Source organism: Monopterus albus, unplaced genomic scaffold (genome assembly GCF_001952655.1).
Source record: "Monopterus albus unplaced genomic scaffold, M_albus_1.0 scaffold202.1, whole genome shotgun sequence".
Taxonomy (NCBI): Eukaryota; Metazoa; Chordata; class Actinopteri; order Synbranchiformes; family Synbranchidae; genus Monopterus; species Monopterus albus.
The window spans coordinates 922,718-942,495 of NW_018128082.1; the positions used below are offsets into that span (position 1 = coordinate 922,718).

At 39.4% G+C, this 19,778-nt stretch overlaps 2 protein-coding genes across 6 annotated transcripts in view; both read right to left on the reverse strand.

The window, feature by feature from the left end:
* Positions 1-8,455, reverse strand: part of ift172 (intraflagellar transport 172) — a 36,271-nt gene extending 27,816 nt beyond the window's left edge. The window contains exons 1-15 of one of the 2 annotated variants that reach the window (XM_020618203.1): positions 8,233-8,454; positions 7,331-7,474; positions 6,733-6,845; positions 6,591-6,630; positions 6,014-6,079; positions 5,509-5,588; positions 5,222-5,309; positions 4,901-5,115; positions 4,687-4,810; positions 4,352-4,447; positions 3,585-3,746; positions 3,100-3,153; positions 2,776-2,879; positions 1,566-1,651; positions 13-125 (exon numbers count right to left, since the gene is read on the reverse strand). In XM_020618203.1, coding sequence (XP_020473859.1) covers positions 13-125; positions 1,566-1,651; positions 2,776-2,879; positions 3,100-3,153; positions 3,585-3,746; positions 4,352-4,447; positions 4,687-4,810; positions 4,901-5,115; positions 5,222-5,309; positions 5,509-5,588; positions 6,014-6,079; positions 6,591-6,630; positions 6,733-6,845; positions 7,331-7,474; positions 8,233-8,271 — 1,524 coding nt within the window. In that variant the 5' untranslated portion in view covers positions 8,272-8,454. Of the gene's footprint in view, positions 1-12; positions 126-1,565; positions 1,652-2,775; positions 2,880-3,099; positions 3,154-3,584; positions 3,747-4,351; positions 4,448-4,686; positions 4,811-4,900; positions 5,116-5,221; positions 5,310-5,508; positions 5,589-6,013; positions 6,080-6,590; positions 6,631-6,732; positions 6,846-7,330; positions 7,475-8,232 lie in introns of both variants that reach the window. The other variant, XM_020618204.1, reaches the window with a different exon arrangement.
* Positions 8,456-13,436: 4,981 nt separating this feature from the next.
* On the reverse strand, positions 13,437-19,484 carry dnajc5ga (DnaJ (Hsp40) homolog, subfamily C, member 5 gamma a). Of its 4 annotated transcripts, XM_020618206.1 has the most exons (5): positions 19,329-19,484; positions 17,792-18,005; positions 17,329-17,485; positions 16,109-16,281; positions 13,437-15,162 (listed from the first exon to the last, which is right to left on the reverse strand). In XM_020618206.1, the coding sequence occupies exons 1-4, from the start codon at positions 19,445-19,447 to the stop codon at positions 16,112-16,114; spliced, it is 660 nt and encodes a 219-aa protein (XP_020473862.1). In that variant the 5' UTR covers positions 19,448-19,484; the 3' UTR covers positions 13,437-15,162; positions 16,109-16,111. The 4 variants fall into 4 exon arrangements, with proteins under 4 accessions (XP_020473862.1, XP_020473864.1, XP_020473863.1 ...); XM_020618208.1 differs by lacking the exon at positions 16,109-16,281; XM_020618207.1 differs by lacking the exon at positions 13,437-15,162 and having other exon boundaries at positions 15,818-16,278.
* Between the last annotated feature and the right edge of the window lie 294 nt (positions 19,485-19,778).

A 19,778-nucleotide genomic window follows, 5' to 3' on the forward strand; every position in this document is an offset into this window, starting at 1 on the left:
TTTCATTCTCACCCGCAGCTTCTTGTCCCTGAACAGCAGTTTGCGTCCGGTTTCATTGAGCTCCAGCCAGTCAATCTTGGAGTCGTGGCTGATGGTTCCCAAATTTACGCCTCCAGGCAAGTCCACTGTGGGTAGAAACGAAAGGATGGGTTAACTGAGCGGTGATCAGACTGTCAATGTGACAATGTGTCTGGGTAAAACTGGCCTTTAATACAAGATTAGATATCTGCCAGTCATTTTTTAATTAGTCTGATTCTATCGGGCAAAGTGGGCAGTTTCTCTCCTTTAAAAACTTTCCTGCACTGGGATCAACTTGATATTAGTCTTTGATATGTGAAGCCTTAACTGTCTTTTTAATTAAAATGGGATATGGTCCACTCAGTGTGGTCCACTTGGATGGAAATGATAAATTTAACACTGATGATTTACTGCAGTTATTGTAGTTGCAGTTTAGGAGTTTGATATTATAGTTATTAATAACAAGGTGAAAACTACAGTATCTGTCTGGCTCAGTCCCTGTGCAAAGGCATACTAAATGGTTCATGGAAAGAAAAACATAATAATAGCAGCATCATCGGCACCCTACAATCTTCAGATGTCCTATAATGACCAACAAAAGCTGCAGATTGAAGCGGTTCTCCAATCATAAGCATTTCACAACCACACAGCACAAAATGAACATGCTAATCTACCAGAGTTGACAGGGTTGTTGATCAAAAGTAATGACTCACTATTACTGGTCAGGTACTGTGAATTCTTGTTCTGAAAGCTGTTCCTGTCCTGGAACAAAATCTTGTCACTCATTATAGATTTGAAATGATAGTTGGCATCAAAGGTGATGCTATATTTTGTTGTCAGAAAATTCCATAAAAAGATCCAAATAAACAGTAAGCTGATCCTAATCACAAGTAACAAGAAAGCGTGATACAGCCTGTCACTCTATGTACAATATTGCCTGGTTGTTGGAAATTAGTGAGGCTTTTTATAAAATAAATGGAAATATATTGCAATTTGGTTTTAAAGATTTATAGTGTCTTCAGTAGGAACCGGTGGACTTGGGACTAAGTGCCCCAGACTTGGTATACAAGCATGAAATTGCTGAGAAACAAACTAAAACATGGCTGTTTTTGGCCTTTTCATGAGATTTGGTGACACAAAAATATATAGTACAACACCATCATTATCTTTTAATGTAAAGCAAATGTGATTTACAGTGGTAAAACCACAGGTATGGGCCTTGGATGGTGAACAATAGGACAGGATAGTGGATCTTTAAGATATTAAATAGTAGAATATTATATTAAAATATTAGAAATCAGCAGTTTCTCTTTAAAAGTAAAAGCTGTTAAACTGTAAAAAGGTGCATCAGAATATAAATTACTTCATTAGCTACAGTAGTGTTTTACACATCCACAAAATCTCAGTGACATAACTGTAGGTGCTGCATACCAACAAATAGTTGTAGAATATATTCTTCCATTTGTGTGCTTTTTACATTTAAACAGCAAGAATGACCATGCCAACATGACAGTGACACAACTCCACATACACAAACACGTGCTTACCAATAGCAATGGTCTTTATGTCAATCAGATAAGCAAGCTTTTTGTTGTCTTCGACTCCTCTCTGCTTCCTCTCATTTAGTCGGACACTACACACAAACACACACATACACACCTTTAGTAAACCATTAAAAACATCGGTCAATGTACTGTAACTGAATTCAGTAAGACACAAGTATTAAATCAGCTCTGCACAACTGGCTTCAGCTGCTGCTGAAATCCCAGGATGCACCTGATCATAATGCTGTCATGCTACGGTGTCCAGCCAGAGGCAAGGAGCAGTCACACTATCCTGAAACCTGTCAGCAGCAGTCGACCATTAGTCAGTCACCAAGGGACTGTCAGTTCTGACACTTTTGACAGGTCTGAATACATTAACATGGACGTGTGCTGAGAACAGACTGTCTCGCTGACTTTTCTGCAGCCTTTCTATAATGACACCTGGGATCTCTGCACAACTCAATACTGCCATCTAATGGACAGAGCTGGAAACGCACAGATGATCAGGTCAAACTGTTTTACAGTGTTACCAGAGATGGCAATTAAATATTTGTGAGTAACTTTTATATGATTACCGTTGTGTTATCAAACTGTCTTATTTACCCATTCATATTTCTCTATCATTAACAAACCAGGAGATGTTTTTTTCTTTAATATATATACTGAAATTTAGACTGCATAGAGTTGGATACACCTGCGTTACACATCTTCACACACACAAACTAAATGTAAAAGTCCTTTTGTTTCTTGTCTGTAAATGTTTGTTGTCTTATTTCGTGTTGCAATTGAAAAAAAAAAGAAAGAAAAACAGCATCTAAACTGCGAGTATATATATAAATATTTCTATATTTAAGTATTTTATTTTTATTTTCGTAAAGCACATTCATTATTCTCGTTTGCACATTCTTTTTCTTTTTTTTTGTTCTCTCAGTCTTAGCTTGTTTACTTATCTACTTGTTGCTTTACGGAAGAATAGTGTAGTACATGCACACTGAGAGCCACTGTACCCGAGTCAAACTCCTCGTGTGTCCAACACTCCTGGCCAACCAAACTGATTCTGATTCAGATTAAACTGATAAATTTTTACAGTTCTGACTTTGAACAGAACACGAAAAACACCTGACTAATCAAGGTTTGTTCTTTGGAATCAGACAAACCTGTGAAGTTGTTACTAAACAACTGAATAAGGAGTGTTTGTGTAGTTTTGTGTTACCTGATCAGATGAGGGTTCATAAATTCAGTTCTGACTGATCCCAGGATCTCATTATTGCTGTACTCCACCAGACTCAGCTCCCCAACATTAAAAATCATGCACACCTGAAAATATAAAATGCATTAACATAATGCAGGCAGAGGTGCACAGTGTATGGCACAAGACATGACAACACTTGGGACATGACATCCTTGTTGGAGGTAGCTAGGTCCTGACAAATTATAGGTCTTTTGTGCCCACTGGCAAATACTGTACCGTCTTGGCACAGAGTTCATTGATTTTACATGAGAAAAGACTCGCACATTTTAAATGTGTGTACTTAACTGTTTCATTTTCAAAGAAGAACTTTTCATTTCCCCCAGAACCGGGCCATGGCACCTAAAAGAGCAGAATCAGCATTTTCATTCTGATGTTCACAACAGGTGATACAGTTAAACAAGGTGAAAAGTCCACTTCCATTTATTGTGAGGAGGAAACAAGGAACCATACGGACAGGGACACGCACCTAAGGACATGAACTGGATCGACGGTTTTCATTGGAACTACCACCAAAAAAGTTGCATTCACTCTGAAGTCTGTGTGTCATTCTGAATAAGTGGGCCACGATTTTTATAAATGTAATTTTCATTGCTTATGGGCAGCACATTTGAAATTGCACTCATCTCCACTGTGTTAGGGTGGAGGCAGAGATCTAAGAGGCTGATATCTCAAAACCTCAGCTGATAAACCTGAGATATCTGCCTGCTCCAGGGTTAATCACTTTTAGTGTTTTCAGGAGAATTTTGGTGAAGTGATGTTTTAAGCCCTACCTCGCTCAGTTTATTAGTGAGCAGGTCTCCCAGCAGAAGAGTATCAGATGTGTGAGCCACCAGGTAGCGATCCTTGCCCATGATTTTGACTTCTTCTATCTCATAACCGTAGTAGGACTTTAGCACCACTCGAGTTCCTGTAGCGAGGCTCCTCACTATCACCTAGAAGAGGACGAAAAATTACATGGAACAAAGTGAAGAAGAAAAAAGACTTACACACTTTGCAAATACACAGGTATTTACTTTTTGTTCAAAGAACTGCCTTACAAATAATACAGAAGAGTAAAGATATCAATTTCCAGCATGACCATCACACAGTTGTTAGAAACCATCTTAATGAAAAAGGATGTATGATTGGTAGCTTGTTTTCAAAGTGAATATTTGGTCAACCCTTCAGATGGAACCATTTTCTGGTCCATGTACCACTTATTTAAAAAAGACAATCTGAAGATACTGCAGCTACACAGAAAGCTGGGTGACTTCTTGTGTACTTTTCATTTGTGTTGTCCATTTCTTATTGATAAAATTCAGATACTGCCCTTTTATTTTGCACTTGAATTAACTAAATCTGAATTACTGTTGTTGCACAACCAGCTCTCAGTTTCACATCATACATATTTGGCTTGCAGTGGAGACCAAAGTGAGGGCAAGAAAAGTTTATTTTGACCTTTGTTCTTGTCTTTTTTTTTTGCCTGTTTTTGAACAAATACTACAGTTTTGTGGTTAAGACAGTGATTTGTGTTTCCATTTTTCTTGTTAGTTTTTACCTGGCTCAGGCCAACATAGGTCATCTCAAACTTGTTTTTATAGATGGCCCTACGCAGGCAACAATCAAACAGCTCCACTCCTCCACATAGTGTTCCCTGTTGAACACACAACACGCCATAAAAAATGTACTTTCTTACAGAGGCGTTTTAGGTTTACCTCTAATTATTTGATGGCAAAAGCAGAGGAATCAAGTGCAATGATGCAGGATTTCAATGCACATATAATCACTACTGCAAATCTTTACTGAAGAAGTAAAGAGTAAAAAGGCATGCTAACAGTAGACTGGTGTTACAGTCACTGTGGAGTAAAATAGTTTGACAGTGAGAATATTTACAGCGCAGAGGCGTGATCCGTCTTTCTTCCAGGCCAAGCTGGTGATGGTGTAGAGGTTAAGAATCTCTTTAGGCTTGGCTTCATCCCACATGTTTCTACTTGGAGCCCAGTTAAACACCCGCAACCTGGACAAATACCAGGGAGAGAAACAACTTATCACTCACTATTCAGATGTTACCTGAAGTGTCATACAGTAGGTAGGACCTTATACCGACCGGTCAAAGCTGCCAAACACAACAGACTGCCCGCTGGGGCCGGTGGCAGCCACAGTGAACTCTCTCTCCATTCTGTCGCGGCTGTAGTCGAAGGTCTGCAGAATGTGACCCTCTCTGCTGTAAGCCACCACCTTCTTATCGCAGCCACCCACCATGATACTGTTTGCACCCCAGGCCAGGGCATAGGGTGGGCACGGGTGCGTCAACAGCTTACCCTGTGGCAGAGTGTGTCAGTGTGTGAGTGGGTGTGTGTTTTATGACACAGATTAAAACACTGAAAACTGTGCAACACGTATAAATGATGTGTGAGGCTGCAGGTACCTGAGATTCTCCTGAACCTTCATCATCAAAGAAGTAACGCACAACGGTCCCATCAGCGTGGCCAGACAGGATGCCTTTAGTGGAAACACTGACATGGAACAGATTTCATAGAACACAAGAGAAAAAATAAACAGATATTTAATTAATAAAACTGGCAAGTGGCTTCGCATTTTGAAAAAGATATGCCAGACATCACGTACATTTGTTTTCAGTGTTTTGGGACTGATGAATAAACAGTGTGCTCTAAACTAGCCTGTGGTCATAGCTGCATATAAATATGTATTTACTTGGATGCCAGTGAGACAACACAGGACTCGGTGCCGTAGATGGTTGAGGACTTATTTGTTTGAGTGTTGGCAAGGCGAATCTGTAAAAGAAATATTAATCATTTTCATTTAGACATACAAATTTTCACTGAATGTTTGACATAAATTTGCCTTTGAAGACTATATTTTTTCATCAAGGCACCAACACTTGTGCGACTACTCTATTGAGTAAAAATTAACTTTGTCTATTTCCATATGCAAACCCCTTTTTAACTCCAACGATTCAATGCTAAACTAAGAAATTTAACTCTTAACAGTGTGAAAGCTCTAGCATAACAATTAAACCATTGGTCCGTTAACACTAAATTGACACAACCACTACTGAGGGTTCTCCAGTTGTATCAGCTACGCCTGCTGAGTTCTAATAATAATAATAATAATACACAGTATAAACAAACTGTGTATGAATTGTACAGTATATTAACATAGTTTTATGATAAGTGGTGAGGAGGTGTTACTGACTTACCTTGCCATCAACTAATCCATAAACAATTGCATGCTCTCCAGGCCAAAGCAAGCAAGTCACAGCACTCTGCAATACAGTGAAAAATATAATCAGACTAATGACATCTACTGCTGCAGTACAAAAATGTCACAGAGTTAGAATTTCAAAGTTGCTACTTGAAAAAAGAACCAATAGATTTCCAAAGCATAGCTATCACACTGGTTGACAGGAACACTGAAACTGCAGAAAGCAGAAGCATTAGCATGACAATTGTGTTATTTTCTTACAAGATGTGTGATCAGTTTTCATCCAGATCATTGCCACAAATCTACTAAAACATCCATGGAATATATTGCCTAAATTGCAAAGTACTCTCTGCTGCACCACAGGCAACTCTTTTTTTCCATTAAACAAATAAATACTGCAGCTAGCCACCTTATTTGCCTGTTTTTCATTCAGGGTTTAATGCAAATGGAATGATTGTACATCCCAACTATAAACTGGTAAGTTCTTGCTCTCAACTTTGACAGGATCAGTCACTGCCTCTTTAAGCATGCCGCTTGCTGCGTGAACGCAGCGTCTGCTCGTGTTTACTTACTGTCTGAACAAATTTGTTGCAGATGGCTTTCTTGTCCCCCCTAGGAGAGAAAATAAAACTGATAAAAACCTGTTTGCATGCAATGACATGCACAGCAAAATCAAGTTTAATATGGGAAACAAAACCAGCCAAAGAACTTTACCAGTCCTCTCCAATTCTGTAGACAAAGATGATGTTGTCGGACTGGCCGATGGCAATTTTAGTGGAGTCCGGTGAGAACGCCATTCCATTCACAACATAGCTCTGCTTTCCATACTGCCAAAAGATTACATTGGATTATTATTACACAATGGGCACATCCATCCCATACACTAAGCATGGACATTGATGCAGTACAAGGATTAGTTCACCAGCTTTGTTTCCATTTGAGTCAAATTTCTAAAGAAGTAATTTTTATAATCACCATCACATGCATGATCGGGACTTTAACTTGAAACTGTTAAGCAGATGTGGTAAGACAACCTGTTCCTGGTACAGTATTGTATTATAGTATTGATCATTTCTCTGGTATTACCATTCAGGCATATTTATGTGGAATACAAAAATGGTGCTAAAATAATCAGTTCAGGTTAAGCTCTAACAATGAACAAGAAATAAATATTAATCGGTTTTACAGGAAATAAAATCAGTTACATTAAAGGTGACTGTGATATAATATGAATGAATGATATAAATGATAAGATATAATAAATCTGATTTATGTAGTGGACAGCATTAGGCTATGTGCCCTCCTGTCTCACCTTAGAGTCCAGGGGTTTGGTGGAGAACTTGTCTCTTCTCTCCCCATGTTCATCATAGAGCAGCACCACACTGTCAACAGTGCAAACAGCAAACTTGGTGTTGTTTGGTGCCCAGGCCATGCATGTCACTTTGGCAGCTCCTTCCTGTGAAGGCAGAGACAAATACAGTCAGTGATAAGTAGCGGTGCCATGCACGCATGACTGAAAAGGCCTACTGGGAGCAGGCAACAAAAAGACGCAGAGTAGCTACAAAGAGACAAAAGAACCACCAAGAGAGACCCAATTTGACCACCAAGAGAAACAAAATAACTATGAAGAGACAAAATGAAACAAAAATAAAGAGAAAGAACAATCAGAAGAACCTCATAGTCTGGGTGCCTTGTTTCCTTGTATAAGGTGGTGGGGTGGGGGGTACTTTTACATATTTGTGCCCAGGGACTCATTGATTCATAATGCGTCCATGGCCAGTACCTTAGCCTAGCATCTGTTTGGCCAGTTTTAGCTAACTAGATGAATTCAGTTATGCTCTGCTGGAACAGGGGCTCACACCAACCTCCATACACGACTTAGCAATTTTAACTGTTACAGCGGATGCAATTAATTCGGAGATAAAGAAACCTGAACAGAAATGTTTGGCCATATCAGACTCATCAATACTAAGAATTAACGCTAGCAAATTTGGCTCGAACGTTCTATAACGTTAACGGTTACTTTTTTCAACCAAGTAACGCACCGCAGTTGCTAATGAGAAAAATGTCAACTGGAAGATTCTGTATTTAAATGCCGGAGAAAATTAATGTTTCGTTACAGCTTTCAAGTCATGTTATATCACCAGCCTTACACAGTCGCACTTTTGAGTTTTGAACTGTTCCCCAGCATCAGCTAGCATTAGCTAAACTTACCTGGGGTGTTAACAGTGTCTTAAGATGCTTGAGTTGCATTTTCGGAAGTCTTTAGGAAGCTCGTACAGGGAAGAATATTATTAGTGCTGAGATATAGTGGGCTCTTTAGATTCTGGTCATTTTGGTGGGCTGCTCCAAGCTAGCAGCTAGCTAGCAAAGACAACATCTTTATAGTAAACATAACTGAGATCTCCTTAGTTACCACTGGGGCGGGGGCATATGGTGCATTTACGACTGTGGGAAACATCATAACGTTGTGTTTGTTGGAGAAATGCATTTAGTCAAAAATAAAAGCCAGAGAAGTGCAGTAAGGCGAGACTTGGCGATATGGTTGAAATCTTGATATTAAAAATACTGATAAAGACCTATTACATCTGAGTTAATGTTATCTTCGTTTAGCTATTTGGTCACACAACAATCACATGCCTTCTTGCCATCTCTATTAACATTCCCTAACTATTCTTCATGATTTATTGGAGGTTGGCAAACTATGGTCTGACTAAACCACAGATACAGCTAAAAGTAGGTGTATTAAATACCTTGATTTGCTAAGTTTGCTGGATAGTTATAGACCTAACTATGAAAAGAAATCTCTTGTTTATTCAGAGTCAAAGCTAACAGGATTTAAAATAAAAGTAAACACTAAAATCAAAAACAATCCTCTAAATTATTTTAATCAGAATATTGTTAGAAAACTTTGAACTGCAGCTAGATCACCATCAAAATACACAGTGACAATAATACATCAGTTATTTCATTAAGTGCAATAGTTGATGAGAAAATAGCACAAATGTTGATAACCAGTGGTGGAAAGTAGCTAAGGACATTTACTCAAGTACTGTACTTAAGTACAATTTTAAGATATCTGTACTTGAGTATTTTCATCTTGTGCTACTTTATACTTTGACTGCACTACATTTTAAGGGCAAATATTGTACCTTTTGCTCCATACATTTACTATATAACTTTAGTTAGTTATTTTTCACAACCAGATTAGTACACAAATTATATAGTATAATCATAAGACTTTAGTGTGGTAAATTCACATTACCCAGCAGTAATTCAAATTATAAGCATATAAGGTAGAAAAAGCTTCCTCCCCCTTTACCAGCTGCAACATTAAACATGATGTACACAATAATTTATCTGTTATAATCTAATAATATGATTTATATCTATGCTAAATGTGCCACATTTAACACTCTGAATGCAGGACTTCTACTTGTAACAGAGTATTTTTACTCAGTTGTATTGTTAATTTTACTTAAAAAAGGAATCCGAGTATCTCTTCCACCACTGCTGGCCACAGCCAACAATGAGCTCAGTTCCTCGTGGCCAAACATGAGCCGTGCCAATCAGCAGGATGGAGTTGGCTAAATAGACTAAGCTACTAACAAGATTACTAGACTAGTTATAGGCCAAGGAACAGAGGGCTGTGGCTGAGAAGGCTAAACATACAAACAGAGAGCTGTTCATGCCTTTATGCTACCACCTGGTGTGACGTCAGCTTATTAATGTGTATCAGTGCCCCAAATACAAAGCAGTTTTCTTTTTGCAAACAGACCTCGTGTTAGCACCACCAATAGACTGATCCTTCTAACTAGTACTGTCTATGTTTCAAAAGCCGGATATATCTTCTTCTGTGCTGTAGAGCACTACTGTTGTCCACTGCAGCACTATGTCACATATTCCTTCATTACCACGAACAGACACACCTGCAGCTAATCCCGCATACACATTCTTCCCCCAATATACCATCCTATAGCACCTGTCACTGTGCTTCCTTTGCTGGCTTCAACCAACTCCTATTCAAAAAGCATCAACTTCTCTCTAGAAATACTACGTTGGTGTTTTCCCTGGGAGAAATAATAACCTCATTTGCTTAATTCATGCCATCTAATATTGCTGGTAACTTTGGAAGTTATTGCCCCATTGCTACGCTGCACAGACGGAGTAGGAAAGTCATTAAGTACTCACAGATGAACTAACACACTGTTGGTTTTGGTATTTTTATGAGATTTGTTGACAAAAACAAAAAATATAGATTACTAGTGTTACCTTTAATCTTTGGCATGTAAATGCATGAAAAGATACAGATAAAATACTTGTCTGGAGGCATCAGTGTAAACTTTAACAACATTTCACAAGTACAAATACAAGACAATAACAAAGTTATAAAATCCCCCATTTTTATTCAGCTGAATTTCATAACTCATTTACAGATTGTCCACAGGCAACCACAACAGTTAGTGACAGTCCCAGTAGAAAAATAAAATCAAAGAAAAACCATCATCTACGATGATAAAGTGTCTTTGTCATGAAGTTCACACCTTAGGTTCAATTTAATATTTTCTTATCGCTCTTTAAAACCATTCTTTTAGAATGTCCTACTTGTCATTTATGTACCCTTACATGAATGTTAGCTCCATGCTAAGAAGGTTTTAGCCCACATTAGCATGGTGTTTGTATCTCTTAATACCATGTGTACTAAAACGTTAGCATGGAGCATTTAAGCCAGATTTAAAATAAACACCACACACAACTTTAGAATCTGTACACATTATTTAAAACCCAAGCTGACTAACAAGTTGACCTCCCTTCATCACCAACCTTTAGTAATATTACTACATTTAAATTATGGTATTTCTATGTGTTGTAAACAATTAAAAAGCTGCACAATTCACATCAATTTAAAAACATGTCTCAGCAATAAGGAATTTTGTCAGCTAGTTTGTTGTTTTATTAGTTATTTATAATAATTTCAGTGCTCAGTGGTCTTCATCATTCAGGGAGATGCTGATCTGAAGAAAGACAAAAATTAAATACCGGAAATGTTTCGAGACATTTTGGCAATTGATGGTAAAAAAGAAAAAAAAACCCTGAAATGAACTGATGACCTTCAAGTCTGCACACAGTTGCACTGAGAAACAAGTTTATATGTAAATCATCACAAACAGATCCAAAATAAAATAGAGATATTTGTCGGAGCTGGTTAATGAGCAGCTCATAATTCAAAGACTGAAATAAGGAGCCTGGTTTGCTGGTCCTACATGTAGGCCTGTGTTTGTTTATTGCAGTTTATCAATCAAAATTAAAGAGTTTTAGCAGCTGAGAGGTGACTGACTTTAGTCTTGTGTCTATGCTGTTTAACGGTACATTTAATAGAGGGACACACTGTAGACTATTTATCATGGAGAAAGGTAAAAAATGTCACCATGTCTCTAGAAAGGAAAACATTTCATTTATAAAGGACAAAACTTTAGCTACAAGCCACAGCACTCCACATGGGACAATAACTCTCCACAGCATTTGACCCGAAGTAAAACTAGAACATTGACAAGATTAACTGAGACCTCAGCCTTTGTTTTAACAAAAATAAGAAACACACTTTTTAAATTTTTTTTTTTTTTTTTTGATAAAGTTTGATAAGAAGATCAACCACTCTCATCAGTTGGGAGCTACAGCCAGCAGATAATTAGCTTGGCACAAAGACTGGAAACAGGCAAATTGCCTGGATCTCTTCAAATGTTACAAAATCCACCCACCAGCACCTCTAAAGCTCACTAGTTAACATCTTACATTTTGTTTGTTTTTAATTAACCGGTTAGGTCGACATGAGAATGTTTGTTTCCATCCAGACATTTCAGATGGCATGATCATTTGCAGAATGATTCACTTCCAGACAAGTCAACCAATTAGAAATGATGACGCTGATAAAGAAGAAAGGGAGCAAGAAAGTGGCTAAACTATAAGGTACAGTATGTTAGCCGATGTTAAAGTTGCATACACTATGTGGGCCAGATGCTCACAAAAATTATATGACAAGCTCAGTAATGCTCATGTTCCAGAAGAGTGTTACTATAAGATCCTTTTCCATTGCTGGTACCAGCTCAACTCGACTTGACTTTACTCGCTTTTGGTACCAGCTGCTTCATTTTCCACTGTAGATGGCCTCCCCCACAGTGACACCGCATGACGCCGCTGTGATGACAACAGCCACCGACAGAGGAGCAATGGAGGACACTGAAGGTATATCACTTTTGACTTTACATGTAGCACAACCTGGGAGAATTATAGCAGCTGACTAAACAGATTTAACTAAAACCAAGGGGAAAACATGGCATTGTTTGGAAAACTGGCCACATGACCTGTGACCTCTCGGTATAGCTCTAACAGCAGAGCAACACCCACAAAATTCAGTACCTTGCTACACCTAAGCTGACACACACACACTAGCAATGACTCAAGAAGACGACTACTGTCCTGGTGTAAAGGTTGACTAGAACTGAAATAGCTATTCAATTACTGATGAGTTGATCAACAAAGAATAATAAGCAGCAGTTTTGATAACCCATTAACCATTTGAGTCACTTGTCAAGCAAATATGCCAAACTTCCTCTGGTTCAGGTTTTCAAATGAGACCAGTTGTCTGTTTTACATTGCCAAATCCAGCTCTCTTAAAGACATCACCTTGGACTCTGGGAAATTGTGACAGCACTGTTTAAAAATGTTTTGTTACAAAATATATACAAAGCAACAAAAAAAAAGTAATGGTTAGCTTCAGCCCTAGTGACCAGGCAGGCAGCACTGCTTTGCCCAATTACCCGTGACTGATGGGTGAAAGAACAAGCCTAGTGGAAAGAACAAAAGAAAGAACAAAGAAAGAAAATTGTGTGTTTTTCTATAGATCTAATCTCACACTCTTCAGTGAAGTCAAGTGGCGGTGATCACTGTTCAGGAAGCTAAAACGCCAAACACTGATCCAGCTTCACTGAAGGTTTGTGTAAAGAAGAGAAATAATTAGAATAATAATTAGAGTAACTTCAAAAAACTGCATCAAATGTCTGTCCTGTTCAGTCACTGGTGCAAGTATTGTTCAAGGCACAGCACTGTCACCATCCAGTCAGGAAGCAGAGGGCAGGGCTTTCTATCCTGGAAATCCAATAGAGAGCAGTGGAAAGGTGACTTATGGTGTATAACTGCAGGACCTACTGGATTAGTCCTCCAACTAAAATAAGCCTGAAATTTGCAGTAAAGAGGACAGTGTGCTTGCTCAGTGCTCATTATTCTACTAGTTCAATATAAACAAAAAACACGCTGAAGTAACTGCAGTGCAATCAAATTAGGAGACTGCCCTTCTTTGCTGTGCAGTGTTAGTGAATCCTGACCTGAGGTTACAGATTATCAAGTAACTATAATGCAATCAAATTAGGAGACTGCCCTTCTTTGTTGTGCAGTGTTAGTGAAGCCTGACCTGAGGTTACAAATTATCAAGTAACTATAATGTTGATGGTTTATGTGCTTCTGGATGCAAAACAGGTGCAGTAAATTATTTACAACCGGAATGGAGACAAAAGAAGACCCACTTCTCCAGGTGCACAAACCTAAATGCACATTATACAAACAACTTTGACAAATAGAATTTACAGAACAAATGGCATTTCCACAGCCTGTTGGCCCCAAGCTGCTTGTTACATGAAGCTGCTGGCTGTGGGCAACAAAAGAAGCACAATAAGGGAGATCTCACAAAACACGATGATTAATAGTTATGTTCCAGTAGAAATGTTATGGCACCTGTTGTCTTCCACTGCAGTCAACAGATGCTGGACGCCGTACTATTTTAGACGAGGATGGCACACAAACACAAGAGCAGGTACGAGTGTGCGTTCGTATACAGGATATGTGTAACCAGTCTGCTGTCTGTTAGGGTAAGCTAGGCAGTTGTTCCATGTTTTGTGGATTAGGGTGTATATTCCCATGCTGTACAGTAGGAGGCATGCATCCAGACAAAAGTGCATGCACGCTGAAGAAGGACGCCTCAAGTTTACTGATCGATGCACAAAATCTTCTCTCTCTGGGTTTTGGCTCAAGCATTTAACATCAAAGACATGATGTGATAGTGTCACTTCTGCTGTGTTTCATTTGTCTAATTCGTACCTGCCTCTCCCACTTTGGGTTGTGCATTTATGTGAATGTAGCTGGGACCCCATTCGTACCGTGGCTCTGTGAAGTGACTGTTGGTTGTCCCTCCTCCCTTGAAGGAAGAATGTTTTCTATTACGACGGCAATTGGCATCAAGAACTCATTTGAAAGGATGAATGTGTTTGTTCCTTGACAGAAGGAGGAAAAAGGGTATTCCACATCTTCACTATCAGTATTAATGTGTGGTTTCTGTTTGGCTGCTGGCTTCTGATGATGTGTACACATCACCAGTGGCATTCAGTTCCATACTCGTGTTACTGTACGACCAATCCTTTTAAAGGGTCACTCCAAAACAAGTTAAAGCAGGAGAAATGTAAATAAAATAAAAATAAAATAAACATAAACATTCCTGTCTACAATGTACACAGTCCAAAATGGTAGAAGACAGGAAGGAATGCAAACGAGAGGAAGATAATTCCAGTCCTGTTCTGGAAAGTAGATAAATAATGAGGATCGTGTACCATGATTCTTCACTTCTGCCATTATATCCCCTTGTTTTCACCATCTTCCTGCCCAGTGTCACATTCTTACTGGTTGGAATGGGATACCTAGAACACATTAGTAAGGAGTTCAGGCATGTTACCAAGCCTAGTGTAACACTGGATAACTGGACTGCTAGCTAGGCCAAATCCAGCCCCGAGTGGACTACATGGGAAACAGGAAGAAGCGAGTGGGGACTTGTATGAGGTTGGCTAGTTGCCTTGTACTTGCTAGTTGGCCTGAGGGTTTTCACAGGGCTGGAGCCAGGCTAGCAGGTTAATTTGCATGAATACTCATCCATAATTCAGTTTCATGGAGGGGGCCAAGAGCCTGTAAGTGCCCACCTTACAGGTGCTGTCCAGTGGACATATCAGGTAGGTTGTGAAGGTCATGCTTGAGGGATGGGCCTGAGCTGGCTGGTGGCTTTGGGCTGGTTGATCTCTGGTCTCTTCGCACACTGTCACTTTCCTGTGGCAGGAGAGGAACACAGCTGTTTCATCCCTGTTTCACACATAACTAAGCAGCACTCCGAGCGCAAACCTCCACCAAGGTAGTTTCCCATAATGCCATAAAAAAAATCCCTGAATTAGTATGAAGAGCCAGATCACCACCAAAGTGTGACCGATTCTTCCGTGGGCCAAACCCTACCTCTCCCAAAAAATTCCATCAAAAACCATTCCTTACTTTTTGAGTTATGCAACAATTCAACAAACATGGTGGTAAAAACATATCCTGGTAACAATACAACAGAACATTTACATCTAATTTCTGTTTGTTACAGAGAGCAAAATGACATTTTTCAAAACTTCTGCAATAGGTTTATATTTTAAGCAGAATAAAAGTAGTAAAAACCTGCTCATTTCATAACACAGGCAGCTAAAATCATTCCATAAAAAACAGGCAAAATAAGAAAATAAAACGGCTAATTTAATTAGAAACACGGTGTTGTGTTTTGTAAAGTAGACAAACAATGCCCTCACATTTTCAAAGAATATCTGCCTAATATAACACTACATACTTCATGAATAGCTTTGTTTGGTCCTCGATCCTCACAAGAGAAGTGCACAAGTGTCCTGTCTGTGAGATGCCAAAGAAACGACATAAAAGACAGCAGCTACAGTGATTTGTTCAGCCATGCTTGTTTTCTCAGCAAACAGTACAGTAGCTTAATGTACCACTCACACACATCTGGACAATATGTAGAGACATGCTGGTGCAAGAACAACACAGTGAATGTTGCAGTAAACAAGCATGACAGTTGTAACTGGACAGCGTAGGCGGTTTGTTAGGGCAGAAGTGATGTGCAGCTGGCGTGCAGCTGACAAGCAACACCAAGGAGGAAGACAGCTTCTCATACAAGACAAACACATGAGTGACGGTGTTTAGCACATAAATCAGACGACGCGCTTCTTACAAGTCATTTTGACTCTGGTAAGGTCTCTCTAGCCTTTTCTTCCCCTGCTGGACTGGTTGATGACAGTGACTTGGGCTCAGGTGGAGGCATGGGCATAGGCAGCAGGATTGGCTGACTCTGGCCTTCTGGACCCAGATCAGATGTCGGCTGGCATATGATTACCGTGCTACCTGCTGGGTTGGAGGATGAAAACAAGAATCCTGCAGTGTGACAGCATGTTAAAGCCACTGGTGCACTGGTAACAGGAAGAACTGGGATGGTTATAATTTTACTTTAACACCTGTTTTCCCACAGAAGATGTAACATTAATAGACATGACGTCAGTCGTGATGCTGTGGTGTTACTGGATTTAAAGTGAGACTATGTAACTTAAAAAAGGAAATAATCTTCTTCTTGTAAAAAAAAAAAAAAACATTTAACTCTAAGGAATAAAAATTTAACTTGACAGAGAAGGAGGTAATAAAATCATCCACTGATTTCTTTACAGAATTACATAGAATAGTTAGAAGGTGCATTAAAGGCACCACAGTTAGAGCTCATATTAGGGCTGCACAATAAATTTGTGTGTGATCTAGGTCCCAATGAGATCTTATCTCACATGACAATGATTCTGCTGTGTTTGTATTAGCATGGAGATGCCTTTCATCAAACCAAGCGCTCCCTTGTCCTCGCTAAGCTGCATTAACCAAAAGCAGCAATGCGTTACATCATGTGACAAGCTCTAGACGGAAAGAGAAGACTGATTCAAAAACTAATCCAACATGTCTGACATGGTGAAAGATATTCTGTGCCGTCCTGCATTTTTTCAAATGTTGCGCTGCCTGCCCTGTGCAACGTGCGCCGAATAGCAGTCGAGGCAGAAATAAAACACTTTGCGGTTATTGGTTGCGGTTACTGGGTAACGCAGCTTTGCGGGGGAAAGGGAGGGATTTATTGTGCAGCCTTAGCTGATACTCTGCCTGTATGAATCACTGTGAAAGGTATCTAGATAATAGGAGGTGACTGATCTGTTCCCTTGTGGAACATTGTACTGTCTGCAAGAGGTTCATTAACTGACACAGAAAAATGATGCAATACACTATGTACATAAATCATAGTAACAGGAAGGCAGAATATTTATAATATATGAGGTGTACAAAGGTCATTGGCAGTTTAGGGAGAAAACGACTGCAATAGAGCGAACCGAGCTTAAATTATAATTATATGAAGCAACCTCTCACCTTCATCCTGCTCCGCTTTGATTTGGGCCTCCAGGTCTTCAGGTGCGACATATTGGTAGCTTTCATTGTCCTCAGGTGGTTTACACTTCCCACAGCAGAAACAGCAGCAGCAGCAACAGCAGCAGCAGGTGAACAACGTACAGCACAACACCAGGCCCTGCAGGAATAAACATGCAAGAGCAGCACACTTTAAAACACTTTTCTGCCATCTGACAGCAGACAATCTGATTCTAACATAAGGAGCCATGAAAAACAGAAACATTTTCACTTAATTTAGCAAAACTAATTTTACAGGAGAAGAACAACCCCTTTTGTGTTTGCTGTTTCAAAAAAAGACCTTAATTTGAAATGATGATAAACCATGAGTAACTCAAAAGGGTTAAATGCATCTTAATAAATAACCTGGAGGAGTATTTTGTTAAAAAAAAATCCATACAGAGTAAACACAAACATAAACACAGACCTTAAACCACCATTTGGACATGAGGAAGTAACATTTGACGCTTTCCTCTCCGAACTGTTCGGACACATAAAGGCCCATGGAGCCATACTCATCATAAATCTTCCTCTTGGTCTCATCAAGTAAAATAGAGATGGCGTTGTTAATCTCCTTAAACTTCTCCGCTGCCTCCGGGTTGTCTGGATTCTTATCCGGGTGGTACTTCAGTCTTAGTTTTCTGACAGGAGAGACCGGACAAGGACACAGGAAGCCATCAGGAAACATGATCAAGACGACAGGCCAACTCTGACATTTTAATCTTCACTTAACAATTAATTATACACTATCCATTAACATCAGTCATTTAGTTCCTGTCTATTCAAACAGACAGTCACAAGGTTCCAACTCTGGTGTCAGGTTCATAAGGTTACATGGACGACCTTATAACCCTCCGTTATCGCAAAGTGCAGAACCTCCAAATCGATCGTCTTCTTTACTAAAATATTATAGGTTAATTTCTAGTAATTGGATATGGAAATTAAACAATTAGTTGCTAGAATGACAACTATTTTCACAGTTAATTGTATTAATTTAGTCATTTTTACAGGCAAACAAATTTACCAACTTTCAGCCTCTCGACTACAAGGACTTGTTTCCTTATGGGGCAGCATATTTTCAAGTGTTAGATGTTTTTTTGATTTTGATGAAATTAGTATTTTGATAGAAATGTAGATTTCCTTGATAGTTTTAATTCACATTTTATAGACCATCAACAGGTTAATTTATAATGAAAATAATTTGTTACAGACTGAAGGTGCATTTCAACTGGAAAGTTCCTGGTACTTTTCCAAGAATGGTCCCTGGGGTAAAAGTCCCTCGAGTGCATTGTGATTTGGATTTCCACAGCAGGGCCGAAGCCCCGGAAAGATAAAACAAATAAGCCTGCTGATGTATGCAAAGTGCTCTGGTCAGCAGCAGGGTTTTACAAATGAATGCCAGGTGTAAAACGCTGTGCTGTATTTGACCAAGCAGTACCAACCAGCAACGTTCAGCACTGCAGACCTCATCCTGACAGTACTTGGACCTTCAGAAAATACTACCCTCCTGACAAGAGACTGTTTGTGGATGGCAGAACTACTGGTTTCCTGGTGGAAACCCAAGTAGCAGGACTAAGTTCCACGAAAGGTTCCTGCTCCCCAGGGAAAGCTCTGGGGCTTATATTACTATTGTGATAATCCATTAATTGTAATGCTATTTTAATAAGTGTATGGCACACATTCACAGCTTGTCTCATCTTGCATAGACAACTATGTTCTTTTCACAATAGCATGACTGGTAAGGAAATGTCCCTCAGTACACCTGAGTAATCTCCAGTTACGCAGACAAATGTGCAACAGCCACAAACATAATCAGGAATGTGATCTGACAAATTTAAGCCAAGGATTTGGGAACCATCTAAAGTAGTAATCACAGCATGGTGAGCCCCCTATCTCTGGAGAAACTAATATTGCAACCTGAGACACCTCACTACCTGAGATTACTGAAGGTTCACACTGCTTACCTGTATGCTCCCTTGATGTCCTCAGCTGAGGCTCCTTTCTCCAGCCCTAACACCTTGTACATGCTCTCCCCAGCGGTGGACATCTTCCTTTGGGGACAGGAGGAGCTTGGTTCAGCCATGGCTCACTTCTGTGAATAGAGAAAAATAAAAAAGTCATTTCAACAAAATCCAGGAAAGATGAACACAGCTTTTAGATGACTTGGTTCAGCATGTTGCAAGACTTAGCAGAGTGTAAACACAGAGATCAACAGCATGATAAGATGCAACTTGAAACACTTTGTTGAAGCTTCCCACCACTATCTTTTATCAAAGGAGCGGCCTAGTTTATGTAGATTTAGTTGTCTAGTACAGATGTACAGGTAGGTCGCATGGAGAATGTCAACTCATGGTTTAGAAGAGAAAGTTGTATGTAAAAGTGAAGACAAAGAGACATTGACAGGAACTCAAAGA

Coding starts and splice junctions, on each gene's coding strand:
- dnajc5ga (XM_020618206.1), bottom strand. CDS start 19,447: ATGGCTGAACCAAGCTCCTCCTGTCCCCAAAGGAAGATGTCCACCGCT. Junction 18,006..19,328: donor GACATCAAGGGAGCATACAG/GTAAGCAGTGTG, acceptor CTCTCCTGTCAG/AAAACTAAGACTGAAGTACC. Junction 16,282..17,328: donor CAAAGCGGAGCAGGATGAAG/GTGAGAGGTTGC, acceptor CCTCCAACCCAG/CAGGTAGCACGGTAATCATA.